The 21,838-nt window shown below is 28.9% G+C and overlaps 1 protein-coding gene across 1 annotated transcript in view; it reads left to right on the forward strand.

Annotated features, from left to right (window-relative positions):
- Nucleotides 1-3,309: 3,309 nt before the first annotated feature.
- LOC108565125 (neurotrimin-like) overlaps nucleotides 3,310-21,838 on the forward strand; it is a gene marked incomplete at its 5' end in the record, with an annotated part of 62,214 nt that continues 43,685 nt past the window's right edge. Inside the window, 2 exons of the mRNA XM_017924414.1 lie at nucleotides 3,310-3,383; nucleotides 14,125-14,222. Of these exons, the coding sequence (XP_017779903.1) occupies nucleotides 3,310-3,383; nucleotides 14,125-14,222 (172 nt within the window). The remainder of the gene's footprint in view (nucleotides 3,384-14,124; nucleotides 14,223-21,838) is intronic.

A 21,838-nucleotide genomic window follows, 5' to 3' on the forward strand; every position in this document is an offset into this window, starting at 1 on the left:
TTTTTTTTTTTTTTGTAATTTTATTTACAATCTGTTCATCAATGGGAACATTGAGTAAATTTAAGATCGCGGTTGACATTAGGTAGGTAATTTTTCCCGGTGGATAGTTACCATTATGATAGATTAAAGGTGAAGGTCCATACGCTGAACCTCATTCATTTCACTATCCATTTGTGATGAACGATGGCCCTATTGCTGCAAGCACCGAGAGGGCTCACAAAGGGCCTGACATGACCAGGATTTGAACCTGTGACCACTGGCACGTGGGTAGGGAAAATTAACCATTTGGCGTCCTCAGTTTCTCATTTAATCTAAAAATTGAAATTAATGTGTGTATTCTGATATCTATTACCAATAAGCAATAATACTATTAAATTTAAGATAAAAGGAACATTTTTAATCAAGTTTATTGAACCAAACCAATTATTACAAACGAATTCCAAATTTTCCATAAACCCATCAAAACCTATTTATATATGAAATAAGAGTATGTAATGAAAGTTTAAATTTAATAATTTTATTATAATAATTAAAAAACATTTTCCGTTTTTTTCTCTTCCCGGGAAACGGGAAATTTAAAATTTTACTCTTTTGAGTCACTGAATAAACAATTTAATCTGAACAATTGTCCTTTAAAAAATTTCAAACAGATTACATATTTTTCAATGAATAAATTGCTAATTATTTATAAAAGATTTTAAAATATAGGATAACTTCTTTATAATATAATAATTAGAAAATTTTTAACGGATTTTTTTTTGTTCCCGGGAAAAGAGAAATTTAAAATTATTCTCTGGAGAACCTCAGATAAAAAATGTAATTTGAAAGATCTGTATAATCCTTTAAAATATTTAAAACCACATTTGCTAATCATTAAATTGTTAGTTATTTATAGATGCTCATTATAGTAAAGAATATCTAAAAAAAATATTTCGTTTGTAGTAACATATATAGCGAGCTATGAGTTTAACAGAAATATTATAATTTTGTTCAGGTGTTTTTTTTTAGTAAATTGAAAATATAAACCTTTAAAATTCCCGGGAATTTCTAGACGGGAAATCTTCTAATATTTACTAAAATTATTTACAAATATTTGGTTTCTAATTTAATATTGGAAAGTCACTCATACAATTATTGCATTTATCTATGTTATAAAAAAATAATTTACAACTGAATTTAATACCTTCATTTTATATTTTGTTGCAGATAAATATGAAATTTATTATGAAAATAATTACGAAAATAATAAACTGCTTATTAAAATTATTTATATATGTAATGTAATGATGTGCTAAATACAACTAAGTTAATTTATATTACAGATCAATATTTCAGATTGAAACTAACAGGTATCATCTAACTTTACACATTTTTTGTTACAAAAATATCACATTGAAACTAACATCAACAAAATTGATTAATATTATTTGTAGAATAGATTGTATTTTTGTTGTCTTTAATATAACTATTTCAAATAATAAAAATCTTCATTGCAACATTAAATGTCAAAATAAAACCTTTTCATACACTTTTTATAATCATAAAACAAAAAGTTAACTGCTGCAAAGAGCTATTGACCACAGGTCTTTCTATCCCAATTTAATTTTTTTAATTACCCGATCCTAGCCCAACTCCTCGAAAACATTGACATACAATTCTTACCTCCTTTCTCAATAACCTAAAACAGTCCCCTTTTCGTTCTCGTGCAGTGTTATAATGTGTTCCGCGAATTCAAGTGCAACAGCATTCTTCCCGTGTTAGTCTTAAGTTACTATTATGTCATGTTTTCTATATAACCCGTGTATTTTATCAATCTATTTGTCCTTATGTTAAGTATCCTTAAGTATTCTTATCATTATTGTCTTATTATTGTTTTCCCATTAGATGTATAGGTGTATAAGTCAACAAACAAACTAAATATTAGACTCCTTGGATTTAAGCGAAAGACTGATCTATTTAGTATTTATATTATAATGTTTAATTTAATTAAAATCAAAGTAAAACTTGTATAAAGTCAAGTTTTCCACATTTAATTAATAGACATGCCATAGATTAGATTTAAAGCTTTCATCGCCATAATATAAACATAATGCATGCAAGTCGTTGGAATTAACGTTACACGAAAAGACCATCATAGATCCCCGATTATGTCGGTCTTTAATAACAGCCAAGCGCATACACGATTGCAGCAATTTCGGCTCCAATTTCCAATATAATAGCATTTTGTTAGTGCATGTTGCATCTCCACCGTCCGGAGATTACGATCTTAATTCGACGAGATTTACTTTATACTATTTTTCAATTTGCCCAAAAACCGGGCCGGACTTAACTTGTCTTCGTAAACATTGCGAAAATATTACCCAAAAAAAAAACACCATATACATTTCGGAACGCAATATTGCAGTCGCCCAATTAAACTGCAGCGTTGAAAAATGCAAATTGAACTTTATTTGCAGGAGGCGCCGGCCGCACGAAAGAAAATCCTTCGTAGACTTTTTATTTTTCTTCCTCGTTTACTCAACTTTTCCGCGGCGCGAATTATAAATTTAGATTGTTACAAATTATTTTAGGAAGAGCCGTCACGGAATTTAATATTTTAATTTCCCGTTGAACTGGAACAACAACAAACTAGAAAAAAAAAAAGAAATATATAATACAAATGAAATGAAAATTAGACGTTATAACTCATTTTACTCTTCCATATTTATTATTCGGTATGGTAAACAATGTTTCTGCTTTTGCATGTTTGTTTTTCGTATGATATTCTTCTTGTTCTCCCGCTGTATTTATTTATTAATTTGAACGCACAACTGTGAAATGCTCTTCCGACCGGTGCACATTTCAACAGTATTGACACGTGCGCATTGTGCAACGGTAAATCGCTCTATTTACTTTTATTATTACGTATTTGTACAAACAGGCAACCGAAACTGCAGGGCGCGGGCTGCAGGATCGCTACGTTACGTAACGTAACGACGCGCATAAACGTAAAAGCGGCGATGGATGCGCCTTTATGTGTCCTTTGTTCCTGCATCGCCGATGGTTCCAATGTTTATGATTGCAGAGGTGGAGTGTGTAGTAGGATGCTCGAAGCACATATAAGATTTTAAAAACGCTGTAAAATGCAAATGTAATGTACATGTAAATGCGACCGGAACTCGTCTCTGGTCTCGGTGCACTTAAACTTTCATACATGCTTATATTTAAACGAATTGCGCACTATTCAATATAACCGGCGAAGAATGAAAGACAACTTTATTTTCTTTGTATTTTTTTTGTGGTGCCGTATGGAAAATAATACGCGACCAGGAAAATCCATCAAACTATCGTATCGTATGCATTCTCGAACGCATTTTCAAGGAAACAATATTATTATGTGTCAGGTAATGTAAATTTATGTGTTTATTTTCTTTACTAACAATAACGTTCACATAAATATTGTATGAATATGAGTATTTCATTCAGAATTTATTATTCTTTTATTAACGATTAAATTACATTCTTAACATATAACTTCCGATTTATTATATATATTATTTAAAAAATACAAAGATATTTTAGCAGGAGTATTTTTATTGCATTGATCAAATGCAGTTAATTAACTGTCAACTATAGTAAAAATTGAACAAAATTTGCTGTTGGTATAATCAAATGTGAATTTTGTTCCACTGCATAACTTCTTAAAGATTGTTCGAAAGCAGAAAGTTTTTATTATAAGATAATGTAATAACAACACTTTTTGCAACATCTAAAAGTTAATGACAAAACTACAATAATTTTGTAAAAAAAATAAACTTTATGTTTTATGATTCAAGCTGATAATTTATTTATCCTCAAGTATTCATTTTTGTTCGGGAACTGAATTTTTCATAATTCAATGTTGCACTATATAAGAAAATTGTTGTTTTAATTGTAATACAGATTTTTCTTAATTATTTTAACCTTAATATACAATAACAAAATTCATTGATAAAACAAAACTGTTTAACATATTTATTGGCCATACTTAATAATTAATAATAATAATACTTATTGCAACAATATAAAGAACAAAATATTTTTTTTATACAATAATAATAAAATAAAAAAATAACTGCTGCAAAGCACTATTGACCATATGCTTTTCTGTTCTTCGAAACTATTTTACCAGCAAGTAACAACAATATTTACAGTTGATATCTAAAGAAGAGTGAATATAAAAGAATCTTTTCTATTTATTTTTAGGTTAAAAATATAAAGTAACTAAAAGATTCCTCATCTAAATTGTTAAATAATTTAACGATTAAATAAGCAGTCGTATTAAAATTACCAAAATAAATTTCGTCTAGTTTTAATTATTGATACAAAATTGTAATTAACCAGTATTAAATTTAATTAGATGAAACTTCAGCTTTCATTCATTGCAATGACGTATATATGTAAATATCCTCCACAAAATGTAATATCATACATCTAATTTTGTCATTCATTTTTAATAAATCTAATCATTTTAATTTCTTGCCAAATTTAGTTATATTTTTTATATAAAAGATGAAAAATTATGTTATATTTAATAAAATTAAGTATTTTAAAAATTTATAATCGGATATACACGATTTGAGGGCTAAACGATGAAGCGTTAATAGAGCTCTTATAGTAACATTATCATATAGCAAATAGGAAAATGTATTACATTTTTAGTCTTTAAGCAGAGCAAGTTATATTGAATCAACGTTAATGGAGCGTTAAACGAGGTTTTACTCTATACGTTTTAATATTATTGTATATGAAAGAACTTAGTAATAAATAAAAGCTTAATATATCATCTATAGACATTTAATACATTTAGCAAAATACATATTATTTGAAAGCGGGAGGGTAACACAATATATAAAAATGAATCGCAGTGGAGATAAATCAGAAAACAATATTATTAAATTTTGCTGAGATTCGAATCATTTTTCATCGCTTCCTACCTATATATTGTCTACTCTTTTCTTCGTCCTTGTCTTCTTCTACTTCTCCTGTTTTATTCTTCTTAGTATGCTATTCAGAGGTGTAGAAAATGATGGGAAATAAAAATGTCGACGGCGCAAGAATGCAAACTTTTCATTTCACCCAACCCGCACAGATTCATTTCAGACAATTCAATATCGCGTATATTCGTTTTGCGGCTGATCCTGAAATTGCTTCGTCCATTATTTACAACTTTTATTTCTGTTTATTGGCACGTAGACATAATACATTTTCAAAATATATGTAAACAATTTACAATAAAATATAGTATAAATGTAGTAATAATTCGCAATCGATGCTCCTCAAGCACAACATCTATGGATCTTGTGATTCACACACGATTACTGTCTCGATTAAAGTGAATATTATCCTGAAAAAGCGTTCTAAAGTTGTGTTATTTCCTTAGTTTTGTTTCCGTTCCTTAAGATTTTGGGCGATTGTCTCAATTAACCGGTGACGTAATTACGAAGAATTGACTGTATATAATATATATAATCATAACAATAAATAAAAATCTCTTACAAAAGTTTGTTTTACTCAAAATATGGGAATTTCTATTTAGTGCAGGTAATTCTAGAAACAACGCTGTAAAAGCAATCCAAATGCCAATTGTATTCAAGTAATCGTTATTTTTTTTGGAGTAATTGCTGGTGGTTTATAAATAGGAAAAGCGCAAAGTATTTGCGAAATGTTATCTAAACGACGAAACCGTATTCAGATGGGAACGTCGATTCTGGGAATTCCGCAGGAAAATGTGCGTGCTCTGAACAATTGAAGCAAAGCCCCGAGGGAAAAGGCAATAATGAAATCATATTCATGTGATCACCAATAAATGTACATTTTAAATTTTAATTATGGCGCATCGATTGCAACCAAAGATAGAGAGAGAATTATCCTGAGAATTATGTCCGCTCCGCACCGAACGAGCTTTGAATGTATGAGGATATAAAAAAAGGAGTAATAATAAAGTGGAACGTTGATTTCTGTTTATCCTGGCTGTATATGTGTATTACCTGAGCCTCCGCGTTTGCAGCCGAAACCGGAAGTTTAATTACGGCCTTAATTACATTTCCAACCGCACTCCTGCTCCTAGAGACGGAGATTATAGTTTAGGTTCAATAATGTCATAATAATTTCTAGAGGCGACGTTGCACGTTTATATGAGCAATTAAATATCCTCCTCAGATTAATTCATTCCTCCAGACAAAAAAAATAAAGCACAGAAAAAAATGAGAGAAAATGAATCTATAAATAGTTCTAAATTTAATCAAATCGCAATGCGGCACACAAAACACATTACATTACAGAATGCAATCATCTTAAAACTTAACGTTTCGTGCAATATGGCCATTGTTTGGTTTTCGCCTCCGAAAAGCTTGTAAATCAATTCGTAATGGGTTTCGGATTCACTTAGTTATGCTGCTGCACACGGTGAGTCCACTGTTACACAATAGTTTGCTAAACATCGGCGATAAATAACCTCCGTCGAAATATTTGGAGGCGGCGGTGGTGGTGGCGTCGCGACGCTCATTAATATCGCCCGTTAGTTTTCGATGGCCGGACGACTCAATTAAAGCAATTTGCAGAGCAATTAACGCCGGACGCTCGTGAATCGTTCAACAATCATCGTTGCGCATTTACGCAATTTGCGAGCGTACTACAATTGTAGAGACAAAAAGTGTTAGTTCAATACCCAATATCCCATAAAATCGAGACAAAAGCAAAACCCCTATACCGGCCCTCTGGAAACCCATTATATAAACTTTTCTCATTCAAAGTTTCACCAAAGCTCCCAGGGCCAATAAACTATAAATACGATGAATCGTTTATTTATTGCTAATATCGTGCTTAAATATTAATTGATTCCTTCAAAATCATAGCCATCCATAGCCTATTAATCGAATAATGTATAAAACTCGTTAAAGACTGATACTCTGTACGTGATACTTGCATAAAACTACTCAGTTATTACACATTTAATTACCGCAATAGCCAAGTTTCTTAGTAATAAACATATTTTATAATCTATCCAAAATTAATTACTTTATGTAACGGAAAACAACAAAAAAAATATTCGGATAAAAATAATTTTGTAATTAATAAATATGTTCAGTAAATAAGAAATCAACAAAAATAAAATACTGCTATTATATGAAGTGTGTATGCCAAAAAATAATATTAAATATAAGTGTATCTTAAATTTGTTTGTAGTTTCGGTAGCAATCGAAATCTCGACAATCGAAATCCAGACAACCATAATTATTATTTGATATAGACCTATTCATAATAAATTTTAAGAAATAATCTAAAATACAAGTTGATTATGAATTGTTATTTATTATTAATAACAGTAAATAATTATAATAATTATTATTTATTATTTTCGTAGAGTTATTCATTACAAAACTTAACAATAAGAAATATTCTATAATCAAATTAGATTATTAATTGTTATTATTTATTACTAATAAGAATAAATTAATTTAAATTTAGAATATTACTTAATTTTAAGTTTTATCATGAATAAGTCTCTATCAAATAATAAAAGATACTGTTGTGATTGTGATCGTTGGGATTTTGATACTATCGGGATTTCGAATGTCGGGAATATGATTGTCGGGATTTCAATATAGACCCTTGTAGTTTATATTGTGACCGAATTGCGAATAGTGTTTATACACCCTCATGGTGACAGATGTCATATATCGATCCAACATATTTGTTTTTTTTGTAACTTTTTGTAATAATATAAAACACAATATTTGGAAATTATTTACTATCTAAAAATGTACTTTTTTTTATTGTTATTTTATTTATTGTCATTTAGTAATTATTAAAATGTATCATCAAAATCATTATTAAATAAGATATGATTTTGATGATTAAAATTTGACAGCAAAAGCGAATAAAGAAGTCAAGCAGAAGTATTCTCAGACCACTTTTCTACTGTTTTCCAACAATTTCCAAGGAAACTCGTAAAGAAAAACGAAGTATATATAATTCGATTTTCGCAATGACCGTTCTTCTCGATCGATCAATAAATGAAATTATCTGAAAACAATGTGTAGTTGCTATTACTATATTAAATTTGTGCATTTATATGTCATTTAAATTAATGTTTGAGTACATAAATAATATTTTGTTTAATATTTTATATGCATGAATTGTCCTAGAATGAAGCAATTAGGATTTTTTAATTATGTAAATTTTGCAATAAAAAAAATACATACATACCATCATATAATTGATGTTTTGATTTTTGTTGTAAAATATCCAGATTTATTAAACTTCACTATAGTCCAATGCAGGTATAATCTATACAAACTAATAAATTTATGCAGATTATGAAATATTCCGACAAAATATTAAAAAAAAATAATACTATGCACTAAAGTATTGCCGGTTATGCAAACAGAAAACGAATCATCATTGTACGTGCGTTCACAATAAATTTAATTTGACGTAGGATTTCATGGGATTTGTCCTGCGTTTAATGCATGTCCGTGTATAATTTTCTATCTCTCTCGCATCACGTTTGATTGTTTCGAAATCGGACCAATAAATTCGTATGTAAAAATATGCAATACGGGCAAACCGAAAGAGAGGATGAGAAAAAAAAGGAAACGAATCAGGAGAATATATATATATATAAAAATAAAACGGATAGAAATAAAAGTGGATATGGCGGAATTGAATGGTTAGAAATGTTATTCGCGTTTTTAATGTCCTCAATTTATATATGATTACAATAAAAGCGGATTCTATTCAAAGCAGGGCGAGGTTAAACTGTAAGCAGGGGCAGTCGTAAAAAAGAATGGTCCCAGGATCCGGGGTGGAGATTATACAAGGAGTGGTTTGCTGCGATCACCGAGAAATGTCTGTTAGAGTGTATTCCGTGAGAGTGGGAAATCTGAATTTGAAGCACAGACGATGTTATTTACGGCAACTTAATTTCTTAAGGTCGAAAGCGACGTTGGACGTAAACAGAAATATTATCTGCAGGGTTAACAAAAACCGCCATTTGAACACGTTTTATATTGAGGTTGTTTAAATTGGATTCCGTGTTATAGAGTTTTTATGTACTTTTTGTATTTATGTATCTGGAATGTTTTTATATAGACAATGTTGATGCTTATTTGATTCTTTGATTTGATTCTGATAAATATGGTATAAATAGTACATATTTATATATATTAGAAATATTACAAGAAACTCGTAATAAATTTCAAAAACTAAATTTAAATTGAGTAAAATAAAATCTAAAAAATGTATACACAAAATTATTTTTGTAGACAGAATTTTCTTTTTCTTGTTATAAAGTGAAGTCTCTTTTTGTGCTATTCATTTTTAATATTAACTGGAACAGATTTTACTTCAGTAAAATAATTTAACATAATATACTTTTGTAGGTAAAATGTATTAGATTTAACTTAAACCAATTTCAATCAATGTTTAAAGCTTTAATACTATCAATATTTGCCTATTGAGCAACAAAAATGGAATGATTTTCTATATTACTTGTATTATTTTCTGCATTCAACAAGTAACTTAGTTTTGATTTGTATTTTCTGAAAAAATAAAACAATTTTATAAAAAAAACTTTATCCAATTTTATCTTATTTAATACAAGTTTCAAAATTTAAAGCAGTTTCACAGTTTATCGTCGAAGTTAATGCTGAAAATATTATTTACTTATAGAAGTTATATAACCAAAAGGACATTAGATAATATTACAGAAATGAATAACCAAAATATAAATGATCTTATAGGGTAAATTTGAGAGGATTAATACTATTATCAGATAAAGTCTATATCTTTGCACCAACAAAAAACTATTGTCATTGGTCCTTAATTTGAAGTTTTACTAATGAAACTTGTCACTATTATGAACTACTTGTTTAGTAATTGAATTAATTTGATTTGAGTTTTTCCTTGAAACGATGATTAATATTTAAATTTAGCAATCAATAATCTATTTGTGTAATCATAGATTAAATAATTCTTAAAATAACTATGATTCTCTAAGCAACTAAGCCGTTTTATAGTTGAGTCTGAAAAAGTAATCGACGTTTCGATTTTAGTGATATTGAAATGAAACCTGTAGCTCTTTTGTGATGAACACGTAGCTCGTGTTCCAACTAATCTTATATTATGTTACAGATTGTTACTTAATTACAAAAATCATCTAAATTGCCTTTTTACACTTTTTTCATATGTTAAGTAACGGTTTAATTAGAAACAATACTCAGTTAGTTCTTAATCCCAATTTTCTTAATTTAAATATAAAGAAATTTCGGTTCACGATTCACTATAATCACACTACACATAAAAGAAACTACAAACATGACAAAAAAACATATTTATTGTAGCTAGAAAGTAATACTCTCGGAATTGCATCTATATCAAGCGTTTCATTTCGAAAGGTCAACATGATATAGAAACATAATACCTACACAAAAAAATGTAGGGGATTACCATTATTATTTCATTTTCCTACTTTTTTTACATAATGGGCCCTTTTCTTCGAGAACCTAGTTTCTACTGTACAATGGTACCTCGCTTAATGAGCATTTTGAATAACGAGCAAAATAAATTGTAAGAAAAATGACTTCAAAATCGAATGCATTATAGTATATTACATTAGTTTATATGGGGAAAATTGTTTCACTATACGAGTAAAACTCCGGAAACTTTGGAACGGATTATGCTCGTTAAGTGAGGTTCCACTGTATATGTAAATATAATGCCACTGTTATATAATCCAAATATTATCTTGCGGTTCTTCGTTGAATTAAGTGTGGCTCCCATTAATATATGAAAATATATTAAGGTGGCTCTACAATATATGAAAAACCGGAATGAGGCTCACATTGACCTCTTGTATGCCCACCTCTGATATATGCTAATGGTTGTTACAAGACGAATGGTTATTGTATCAAGATATTAATTAACTAGTATGTTCACTATAGATCTATAGAAATTGACATCTAATGTATAAATTGGTTTCAAGTGAACCAAAACTGACTCACATTGTGCTATTCATGATCTAGCTTATGCAGAGCACAGGCCTCAATGCTGGGAAAGCTCAGCAAAGGATTCATTACAATAATTACTAATGTTATTGCTGTTTGCCTGTACATGTCTAGTGCTTTCAAATAATCTTCCACTTGTATATATACTTCTTGAAATTACCTTCCATTAATTAATGTGAGCAATTTGTAATACAAACTTCTTGAAATATTTACCAAAGTGCATACACTCGTTACATAATTAAATGGAAATGATATTTACATTGCAGTTGCTAATTCAATGTTCAATTCAATTAATTAATTGAACGACTGGAACTTTTTAAGATTTTATAGAAATAAAAAGAAAGTTCAGATTTTTGATATCCAATTATTTTTACTAAGTTACATATAACTATTGAATGAATAGTACTCAATTACTGCTAAAAAAAATGTATACAGTCATACCTTTAGTTGGATGCGTTCTATGAAATATGTTCCTTAAACAAAACTTTGTTTTTAGAGGTGTTTTTTTAAAATTAACAGTCAACTTACATATAAAGCGAAATTTTATTTTCAAATATGAGTCTAAATTTGATTTGTGATTTAGTTGTTGTTATTGCTGTTGTCCTATCGCAAGCATGGTTTGAGGGTCCACCTTGTTCTTAGTTTACTTTTTCGCTATGAAGGGTCCTACATTAAGGTCCTACACGAGTGCCCTAGTGTACGCATCTTAGCAACTTAACAACAAAATATGTATTCTTGAATTCTATGTAATTCGGTATCCACATTCGTGGGCCTTTCTGCATTTCAGACTTTTTTTTATTCTATATAAAAAAATATACACAAAATTTACAAAGTTTTGTTTGCAGCATAATATTAAAGTAAATATCATATCGATAATCCATACAGTATAATTGTGAAATAAACATATCAAGTTGTTTGTTTGTTCTTCATAATTGAAGTGTATTTAAACGATCGCCGGAGAATATTTAAAATTAAAATGAGATTATGAATGCGGCGGAGGATGAGGGTAGTGGTCGAGAGTGTTTTTCAATAGGTAGACGGGCACGGATTTAGAAGGGTTTAAGGGTGCAGGAGAACCACCCTCGGCGTAGCCAAACACAGAATCGTTTTCGAGGTTGGATGCTGTCACGGATCCGTGGACCGGAAGTCCTGCGGAGCTCGCTCGCATCCCGGGCTTTGTTCATTTGCTAATCTGCCCTCCAGCTTCGACCGACTCATTAACACACACTCCATTAAATTAACTGCACTCGGGGAAATGAACTGGCACCAAAACCAGGGGTATATCAGAAACTCACTTACACGCATAATTTATCATACGCTTTTCTCTCATCTGCACACACATAAACACACACACGTACCTTTTTTTTTTTCTCTATATTCATCCCATTATCCTGTCGATGCTTCTTCGTCCTTCTTTCGCATCATGTTCTTTCACCTTTTTTTTCATCCAACTCCTGGCATCCTGATGTATTTATCCTCCCTCCTTTTTACCTCCGCGCCCAGATGGGATCCGGCTAAAGGGGAATCTGAATATTTAACGAAGTTTTTAATTGGATTCCGACCGTTTTCTATTGCCGCTTTTCTATTAAGGACTCTTTATGTTATTTCTTACGTTTCAGTTCGCGTTTCCGCGATCCACTTCATTGTCTGGCGCTTCGAGGTGGCTCGAATAAATCACTGTTAAAAATACAGTCCAAATATTTGCGATTCAATTTCAGTACCATAATGGAAGATGACGAGGATGAAGCCAACACCGAAAATTTCCTTTTATTGATCAATCGCTTTTGAATTATTATTTCTGTATTTTCCGCATAAAATCATATGGCTTAGAGAAAATACAAAGAAATTATTTCGTTCTTCTAAATTTCACATGTTTAATATTAAATTACAGCAATATGTTGCACTATACTTCTATAAGACATTTTAGAGTTTTATTGTTTGTGTTTAATTCTAATTGAAATAATTTTCATGGACAATTTTGCATTTGCTTCCTTTTCTTCTTAAGCAATCTGTCTCATATAGATAATAAGCTAAATTGGTGACTTTGATAAAAGCAGATACATATATACACACGCACAAAACACTTAAGTATTATCAAATCTATATGGCAAATCTTGTGGTTTATATCTCATTAGTCGACGACTAGGCAAGTAGGTTTGGGTAGACTTCTATCATATGGTAATATCTTCTACTGGTTTTTGCGATCTTCTCTCTCACAGTATTGATGTTAGCAAGGTGGTGGACAAAAATAAAATAAAAAGTATTGTGGGCACCAAAAACATTGTAAGCAGTAGGTTCTGTGTGTGCATATTGAAAGTATATTCAAATAAAAGTTTAATAATACTTTTTGTTATGAAATATCTAAATGTTTGAATATTTTGAAATTGTTCTGAGGCATACAATTATAATGTTATTATCCAATGTTATTTTTTTTTTGAAATGTAAACTAATTGAAACTAAATATATTTTAAATATTTAATAAAGATTGTTAGGGAAATAATGGGGTTAGGATTGTAAAAATGTTATTGTTAATATATTACGAAGGAAGCAAGCATATAAAACTAATTACGTAATTACAGGATAAAGTAAATTCGAAACGTAGAGAATGTAAGTACCATCAAACCGGCAAGAGCACAGAGGCTCCGCCGCACTTTGTTAAAAGTTGTTTTCTTTGTGAGGTAAATTCTTCGAAGCATCGAGAAGCCAACCCACTACACAGCTATTGTGATTGGTTCTAAGATGAAAAGAAAAAAACGAGAAAACCCGGAACGAACGTTCCACTTTTTAAGCAAAAATGCAACTTGCATAAAGCATTTCACGTTTATAATTTATTTTTTGTCCCTGTCCTCAAAATTAAAAAATATGGATGCTCCACGTTGCAACTGTTGCTTTATAAATAAGAATAGGGCATCATTAGGTTTAATGTCGCTGCATAACTTTGCTTATAAAATATGGCACTTGTGCGCCTCTATCTATTCGTTGTTGTGTCCTTTTTGTTGTTGTTTTTGTGCATTTTCTCATGTTGCCGTACAAAACTGATTTACGGTGTCCCGTAAAAAAAGTGAACTTCATGATGATAAAACATTTGCATTTGCAGAGAACCCGAAGTTCAGCGAACCCATCACCAATGTCACGGCCTCGGTGGGACGGGAGGCCATCCTCGCCTGCCTCGTAGAAGACTTGGGACAATACAAGGCAAGTTAACCGAATCGATAGTTACGAAGTTCCGAAGCCACACTCGTGGCCATATTCATAAAACTACTACTCAATTATTTGCTACCAGCCGGCCGACCGACCGATCGATATACCCAACTATTAATACCCCGGCTGTTAGCTGTTACACAAGAAAATCTCGATGTTTCCACCAAACACTTCCCTAAATTTTAATTAATATTCGATTTAAGTACATATGCAAATTTTTCAGCAGTTTTTTTTATTAGTAATCAGATTAATACGCTTTGTCCTTCAAATTTAAATTAACAAGTTCACTAACTTTTTTATTATTCCTCTTTATTTATTACATGATAAGCTTGACAAAAATTACAGGCATTTTTTTTTTAATTTTCTGTAACAATTATATTTGCTATCAGATCAAATAAATTACTCAATAAAAGAACAAATAATTATTGAAAATTAGGTACGAAAACCAAAGATTTTTTCTTTGTTTTGTAATTATGTTCATGAACCGAGGTTTTACAGTATGCCACACACCATGATATTATATTTTCTATAAGATTTATATTCGATATGAAACCATATAAATTACTCAATAAAAGTACAAAAAAATATTGAAAATCATATTTGCTTATGATAAATAATTATACTAATTACTTATATAATTTTCTATAATGGATTAATTGAAATACTTAAAAATAGCTATGAACAAAAAATCATTCTTTATTCATTTTGTTTCTCAATAGTCATAACGTAAGGATAGAACGTGTTTGAAGGATATGAAAAATAATAAAATATATGTTGAAAATATGTTTATAAAAATAATTGTAAAAAAATCTATTAAAATGTTAAATTAATTATCACAGGAATATTACTCGCACAAAATTTCCATTAAATACATATTAGCTTTAAACTTCAATATGAGTTTAATATTGATTTACACGTATTTTATTATATTGACGTCCACTTTTTCTATATATTAAAACTAGTATAAACTAAACCAAATCATGGTTGTAATTTTCAATTTCTACTGTTTAAACAAGGTAAATATTAAATTTTATACACAATATGAATAATCTATGTCTATAAACAAAAAATGCACTCCAAGCACAATATTTTTCAGACTATAAGTTGCACATTAAATATAAGATTTTTTACATACACAAAAATTCGCTTGGAACTTTGCACTTAATTCACTTCTAAAAACTGTTTGAAAAAGGAAATATTTATAAAACTAAACTATTTTCCCTACTTTCTATTCTGGAAGAAAAATATATTTACAAAAACCTAATCTATGCGAGGTTTGGAATTTTGATTGAATTCATTTAAAATTAGTATTTTCTTAAAGATCAAAAAATTTCTTAGTTAGAGCATCTATGCGGGAACCAAAATTATGAACGAAAACCGAAGATTTTATTGATTTTGTAATTGCTTTTGCGAACCGAGTTTTTACAGTAAATTAAACTTATATAAATGCCCACACCATGATATTATAATACGCAATAATTAGTCTTTCAAAATTAACCTAAGCTTTAGAACAAAATTAATTTCCTTTAATTTTAGAAATTCAATTTATTAAATGCATAGTTTTGTAATCTACAGTCACTGAAAATTGCATATATTTGTTATGAGTCACATCTAAAATTAGTTTGGTATTTCGAAGCATATAATAGTATATACGAAGGTAATAAATGGATTTACAGTGAATTAAATTAAATTAATCCCGTATAAAGTCCATTGAAAACACAGGCAACACTCGCAAATGAAACGTAATTCCCTTTAAATGTTTGTTAATTTAATCAGGCAAACTAAAATATATGAAACTTAATAACCGCACGCTGCTAGTATAACTCTAATATTTGATATATTTAATTAACAACAAGAAAATTGAAATTAATATTTGTAAAAAAATACGATATTAAGGTAAGTATTTAAAATTTTAACAAAATTATAAATTTATGAATTAAAGGTTTTCTGTTTAAAAAAAATCCATTATATAATTAAATATTTTGAAATGTAATAAGCACAAACTGCATTGAGAATACATAAATGCAAGCTAAATGAATGGGAACTAAATGGAATACATTTGCATAACTGCGTTATGCGAAGTCACAAGCTTTTAAATTTGTGCAAATGGAATGAATATGCTTTAAATAAATTGTTTGCGTCTTATATAATAATACTATATTTAATTAAAATTAAATGAATTACCTACAGATTTTTATTTTTAACCTTTTTCAAAAGCTATTTAGTAAATGTTTTAGGTTTAAATATTTTGCAATTAAAACCACATGTTTTGCAAACAGTATGGAAATTTGCAAGTCAGAAGAGAAATGTAGATATTCTACAAACCCGACTCTGGAGCCGCATGCGGCTCTTTTATTTGCAGCTAATAGCTCTTAAAACGGTGGCTAAGGAGATAAGGCAACGTGGCCGCACATTGCCTAATCTTGACTAAATAAATATTATTTATTGCAACGATACAAAAGAAACAGAAACATAATTTAACATTTCTTCACAATAATAATTAAAAATAATATGCAACTGCTGAAAATTAAATCAATTTAGAAATGCCTCTTGCTTCAAACAGTTTGTTCTTGACAAATACCAGTTTTTTTTTCTTAATGTAAGATATTGTATGTTACATTTACATTTTATGATAGAAAATAAATGGTCTTATCAATAATAATGGCTGGAAATGATGTGTTAATTATTCTTCGGTAATAGTTCCATTCTCAATCTGTAACAAGAAGCATTTAGGGCCGTAAAATTATACCTGCCTTACATATCATTTAGTAATTAACTTTCTGTTTCCATGATGAACTAATGTCGCTTTACAATTGGGTCATCACAATCAAAGTTATAAAAGCGTTTATATAATCAATTCTCGTTACTGAGCTTAATTGCAAGAGCAATATGTATTGAAATAGTTAGAAATATAGAGATTGGGTCAAAGTAATTAAATGTATTTTTTACAATAGTAATTTTGTTTGTGGTATAAATTTGTAATGTAAGTAGGCAGTTATATTAAAAAATACTGAGTGGTCATCTTTGTAATAATTTATGTATATATCTTTTAAATTTATAATGAAATATAGTCATTAGCCATCTGGAAAAGTTAAAATTATGAAAAAAAAAAGAAATAAATAACAGAAATATTAAATTGTTCAGGAAATTTATACTTTTAGATGAAATATAAATACTGCAGTAATCACTCTGTAATAAGAAGTATTTAGCACAAGAAATATGGTTAATAAGTAATCATAATTATTTTTAAGGTTTTCTCACTATTATTAAATAAAAACTAATTTTGCTCTGAAACATTTGATAATTTATTCCTAAAATTTGTTTAAAAACCGAAACGCTTTCTCCTATAAGAATTATTTTGAAATGGATATATACTATATCTTTCGTACTTTAATTAAGCGGTTCCGCCAATATCCAGACTGATCGAAGCCGCACAATACGAGGTATTGCTTTAATTCATTATCGATTACTTTGTTTCCGAATTATGATCTGAAACTGAAATGCAAAAAATAAAGAAAACACTCTACTTACATTTTAATATTTTAATTGAGATAATATTTCTCTGTTTGGGCAGAAATACTTATGGTCAATAAACCTTTGCAGAAGTTTACTTTAGTTTCATTTTTATTTCTATTGTATATATATTTTAATAATTTGTTGCAATAAATATTATTTTATTATTTATTTGTATACTTGCTAGCAATATAATTCAATATATTTATAGTCTTGTCTATTTGTCAGCAAACATGGATTTTCCATTGATAATTTCAAACAAAGAGTAATAAACAAATTAAAAAAATAACCACATGAATCTCGTTCAAGGAAAATCATAAATGTATATATATATTAATTTTATTTCTAAAATTTCTAAAATTTATTTTGTTAATTATCTTTGTAAATAATGTACTTGAAGATAAAAACAAATATAAAACGCAAGCCTGTGCGTGCTATAATTTAAAAGTAATAACGTGTAGCAAAGATTATGTAATTTTTCATAGTTGTTTTCATTGTGAAGTAGATGGATTGGAAAACATTAAAATCGCGCGTAAAAACAACAAAAAAGTGGTAATATTTGTCTGCCCCGTATAAACAATAATGGATTATAATCCGGCTTATGCCTGCACTCAGTTAAACCTTTTAAATATTTCATCATTCAATGTCCAGATTTGAGTGGGTTCATCGCCACAGTTTATTTTTTTAAATTTTTCGATGTACCAACGAACGGATTTAATTGTAAAATTGAACATACTGTCAGCATAATCTCCTAGAAAATAGAGAGATAATGGATTAATTAATTCGATTACAGACTAACATTTGTAAATCACGTAAAAAAATCCTGAGATAATCCTTTGAAATATTTAGTTTAACTAATCGTCAATACTATAATTATAAGTTGTGTTTCATAGAATTACTTGTGTTATGTAGAACTTTGATAACTTTAGTTATTCCCGGGATTTCTCGAGCAAGTTTTCTCGGTTTTTTTTTAAATTTATATTCTTTATTTTTTCTCAACTATTATTATAACCAAATACTATAAGTACAATTATATTAATAAAAAAGCCTTTATATTAGAAACAAAATTAATCTAGATATATAAAATTAAATTCTTACGAAATGAATACGAATTATTTATACTTGAATGATGATTTTTTTCACTTTCATTTAATATATGTGGATTTAAGAACACTTTTTTAAAATTATTAATAGGCATGAAATAATTGTGATGTTAAGAGCATTTATTTATATAAACCTCATTTTAGAATTATAATTTATCATTTTCTGTAATAACCTCCATGGATACCTCCGTATCCGCCGTCAAATCCACCTACATAACCGCCTCCCAAACCACCAAATCCTCCTCCATAAGAAGTGTGAGAGTGAGTGTGAACCGGGACAACGACTGGGGTCGGGACTGCAATCTTCTTAACAATTGGGACTGGGACATGAACTGGGACAGCGACTGGTACCGGCTTAGCTACAGTAATAATTGCACCTCCGATGCCACCATAACCACCTCCGAATCCGCCACCAAAACCACCGTATCCTAATCCATCATAACCACCAAATCCGCCATGGATAACAGATCTCTTTTCTTTAACCTTGGGCTCGCCGCAGCTAATGCTGCTGACGCAAAGGGCTGCCAATACACACTGAAAAAATTAAATACACAAATTGTAAAAAAAACAAACAATTCTTGCAAACACTTACAATGAAGGCTTTCATTTTTGCTTTGAGGATAAGATATGAGTGATGCTCTTCTTCGATTCTTTCGATGCTTTTATACAAGAAACCTACATTCAAGGTGGATTTTTTGGGTAGCAAAAGTATGACGCTCATACTTTGGCGATATAAAAAATAAATTCTTCTATATTTGTAAACAAAATTTATTTGATTTTTTTTGCACATCATTTTAATTGGACAGGTTATTTTTAGCGAAACTTATTAACAAGCAATCCTGGATTCTACTAATTTTGTTAATTATTCACGTATAAATTAAAATACGTAATTTACATGTTTGTCATATATTCTTTCTATACTATTTTTTCAATCCCTATATGACTTTTGCAATGAAATGTATAAATATAATGCAATTAATGATATTGCATCACATCAATCATAATATAAATGCATTAACATCTTGGAAATGATCTCAGAAGGAATGTTTAGAAATCCAAGGTCGTCGCTAAAATTCATCTAATTTATATAATTCATCAGTAGACATGTGTAACCTTTTATTGATTATGGGCTTAAAAACTATGTAATTTATAATGGTTGTTTAATATTGCAAAATAAATCAGTTCTTGTTTGATCATTAATTATGTTTTTTTTGTCATAAGAATTTTTCAAATGCCATGTTTATAAATGTAAGTTCCCTCACATTTTTACTGCTTTATTAATTGAAATTATTACGTAATGACTTTTTACTATCACTAAAAAAATGTATGCGTCATATTTCATTCATTTTGTGCAGTTTCTATCAGTCCGGATTTACTATAATTTAATTCAGCTCTGGCTGCAGAGGACCTACGAATATAGAGGCAGTATAGGCCAGTAAGTGAACTAAGGGAAGTGCCAGACAGGCAAGGGCAATCAGTATCGTAGAGTTGTATAGAGATATAGATCATGTATGTTGACCAAGAAGAGGACAGGTTTTAGTGAGGTAAAAATCCCACAGTACCATGAATCCACCCGTGGTCCCTATGTAAGGTTTCCTCTTCTCTGCAAAAAAAAGCTTCAAATAGGTTTTTATAGATATTTTGATATTATTAAATTTTAAAAATTATTAAAAATTACATTAATTAATATATTATTCCATTCAGTTTCATTTATGTAATTTAATTTGTTAAATTAATAACTTTAAAAAGAAATTACTTTCAATATCCGAGTGCTCGAATTTGAATGAACAACATTAATTTAATATATTTCATTAACAATATTATTCACACCGGTAATGAAACTTTCAATTGCTTTATTATAATTGTTTGTTCATTTTGTAACAGATCAATGAAAATTTTCATTGTTTGTCAATTTCAAATCTATACATGAATTAAATTTATTTATAATTATTGAATGTTTAAACTAAATATAAAAGTTTCTTAAAATATAATTAGATTTTCTTTGGAATTGGTTTAAGTATAAAACATAAATAATGACTGAATTGGAAATATTAATCGCGAACCATCACGTATTAAGATTATCCTACTACAAGTGGCTGAGCACGTATTAATACGTGTTTGGACTACAATGTGTTAATAATTTTAGATTAGTCCTAATAGGAATATGTATATACGAGATTGAACTTCCACAATTTGTAGAATTAAAGTAGATGATTTTAGAAGTAAATCATTTACTATGGAGTATAATAGTATTAATGTCTATAGGAATAATGGATGGGAGACAACCGTATTATTAAATGGGAGTAATTCAATCTTTAACTTAGATTCGAGTTTCAAGTTAATATGTATATAAAGGAAATTTAACTTAGTGCGAGTATTATTAAACTTCATAAAGTAATTAATTTTGCTCGCACTAATTGAGATCAGTTTAGTTAAAATTACCTGTATTTTCAATTTAAGTACGTTTATAAATGGAACAAATTCAATTTATAAACTTACACTATTTTCAAATACTTAATTTATTCAAACATCTATATTAGTATTATATATTTATAATTACTTTTAAGTTTATTAATAGAAATTTATTGCATCTAATGAAAATTACACTTAAATGCCCTATTTGTAATTTTGTTTTACTATCTTGATTTTATTTACCTACTTTAACTTATTTTAATAAGATTTTTTAGAAATTACATGATTTTATGACTATAATTATTGTGGGTTTCTTACAATTTGATGGGTACAAACTTTATTTTTTTTTGCTATGCTGTTATGTTTGGAAGTAGCCTTGCGCGAAATTTTGCATAAGCGAAGTCTCATGTGTAAAGTATAGGGCGGATATTTCCGCCGCTTGTCAAATAGGTTAAAACTTTTAGAAATTATTATTTTTTTAACAAATAGTCATTTAGATAATAACAAAATTGTGTAAAGTTGTAACATTAAATTATATCAATTGAAATAAATTCAAAGTTAAAATAAAAAAATATATTTATT

Source organism: Nicrophorus vespilloides, unplaced genomic scaffold (assembly GCF_001412225.1).
Source record: "Nicrophorus vespilloides isolate i.1.1-1 unplaced genomic scaffold, Nicve_v1.0, whole genome shotgun sequence".
NCBI classification, from domain to species: domain Eukaryota; kingdom Metazoa; phylum Arthropoda; class Insecta; order Coleoptera; family Silphidae; genus Nicrophorus; species Nicrophorus vespilloides.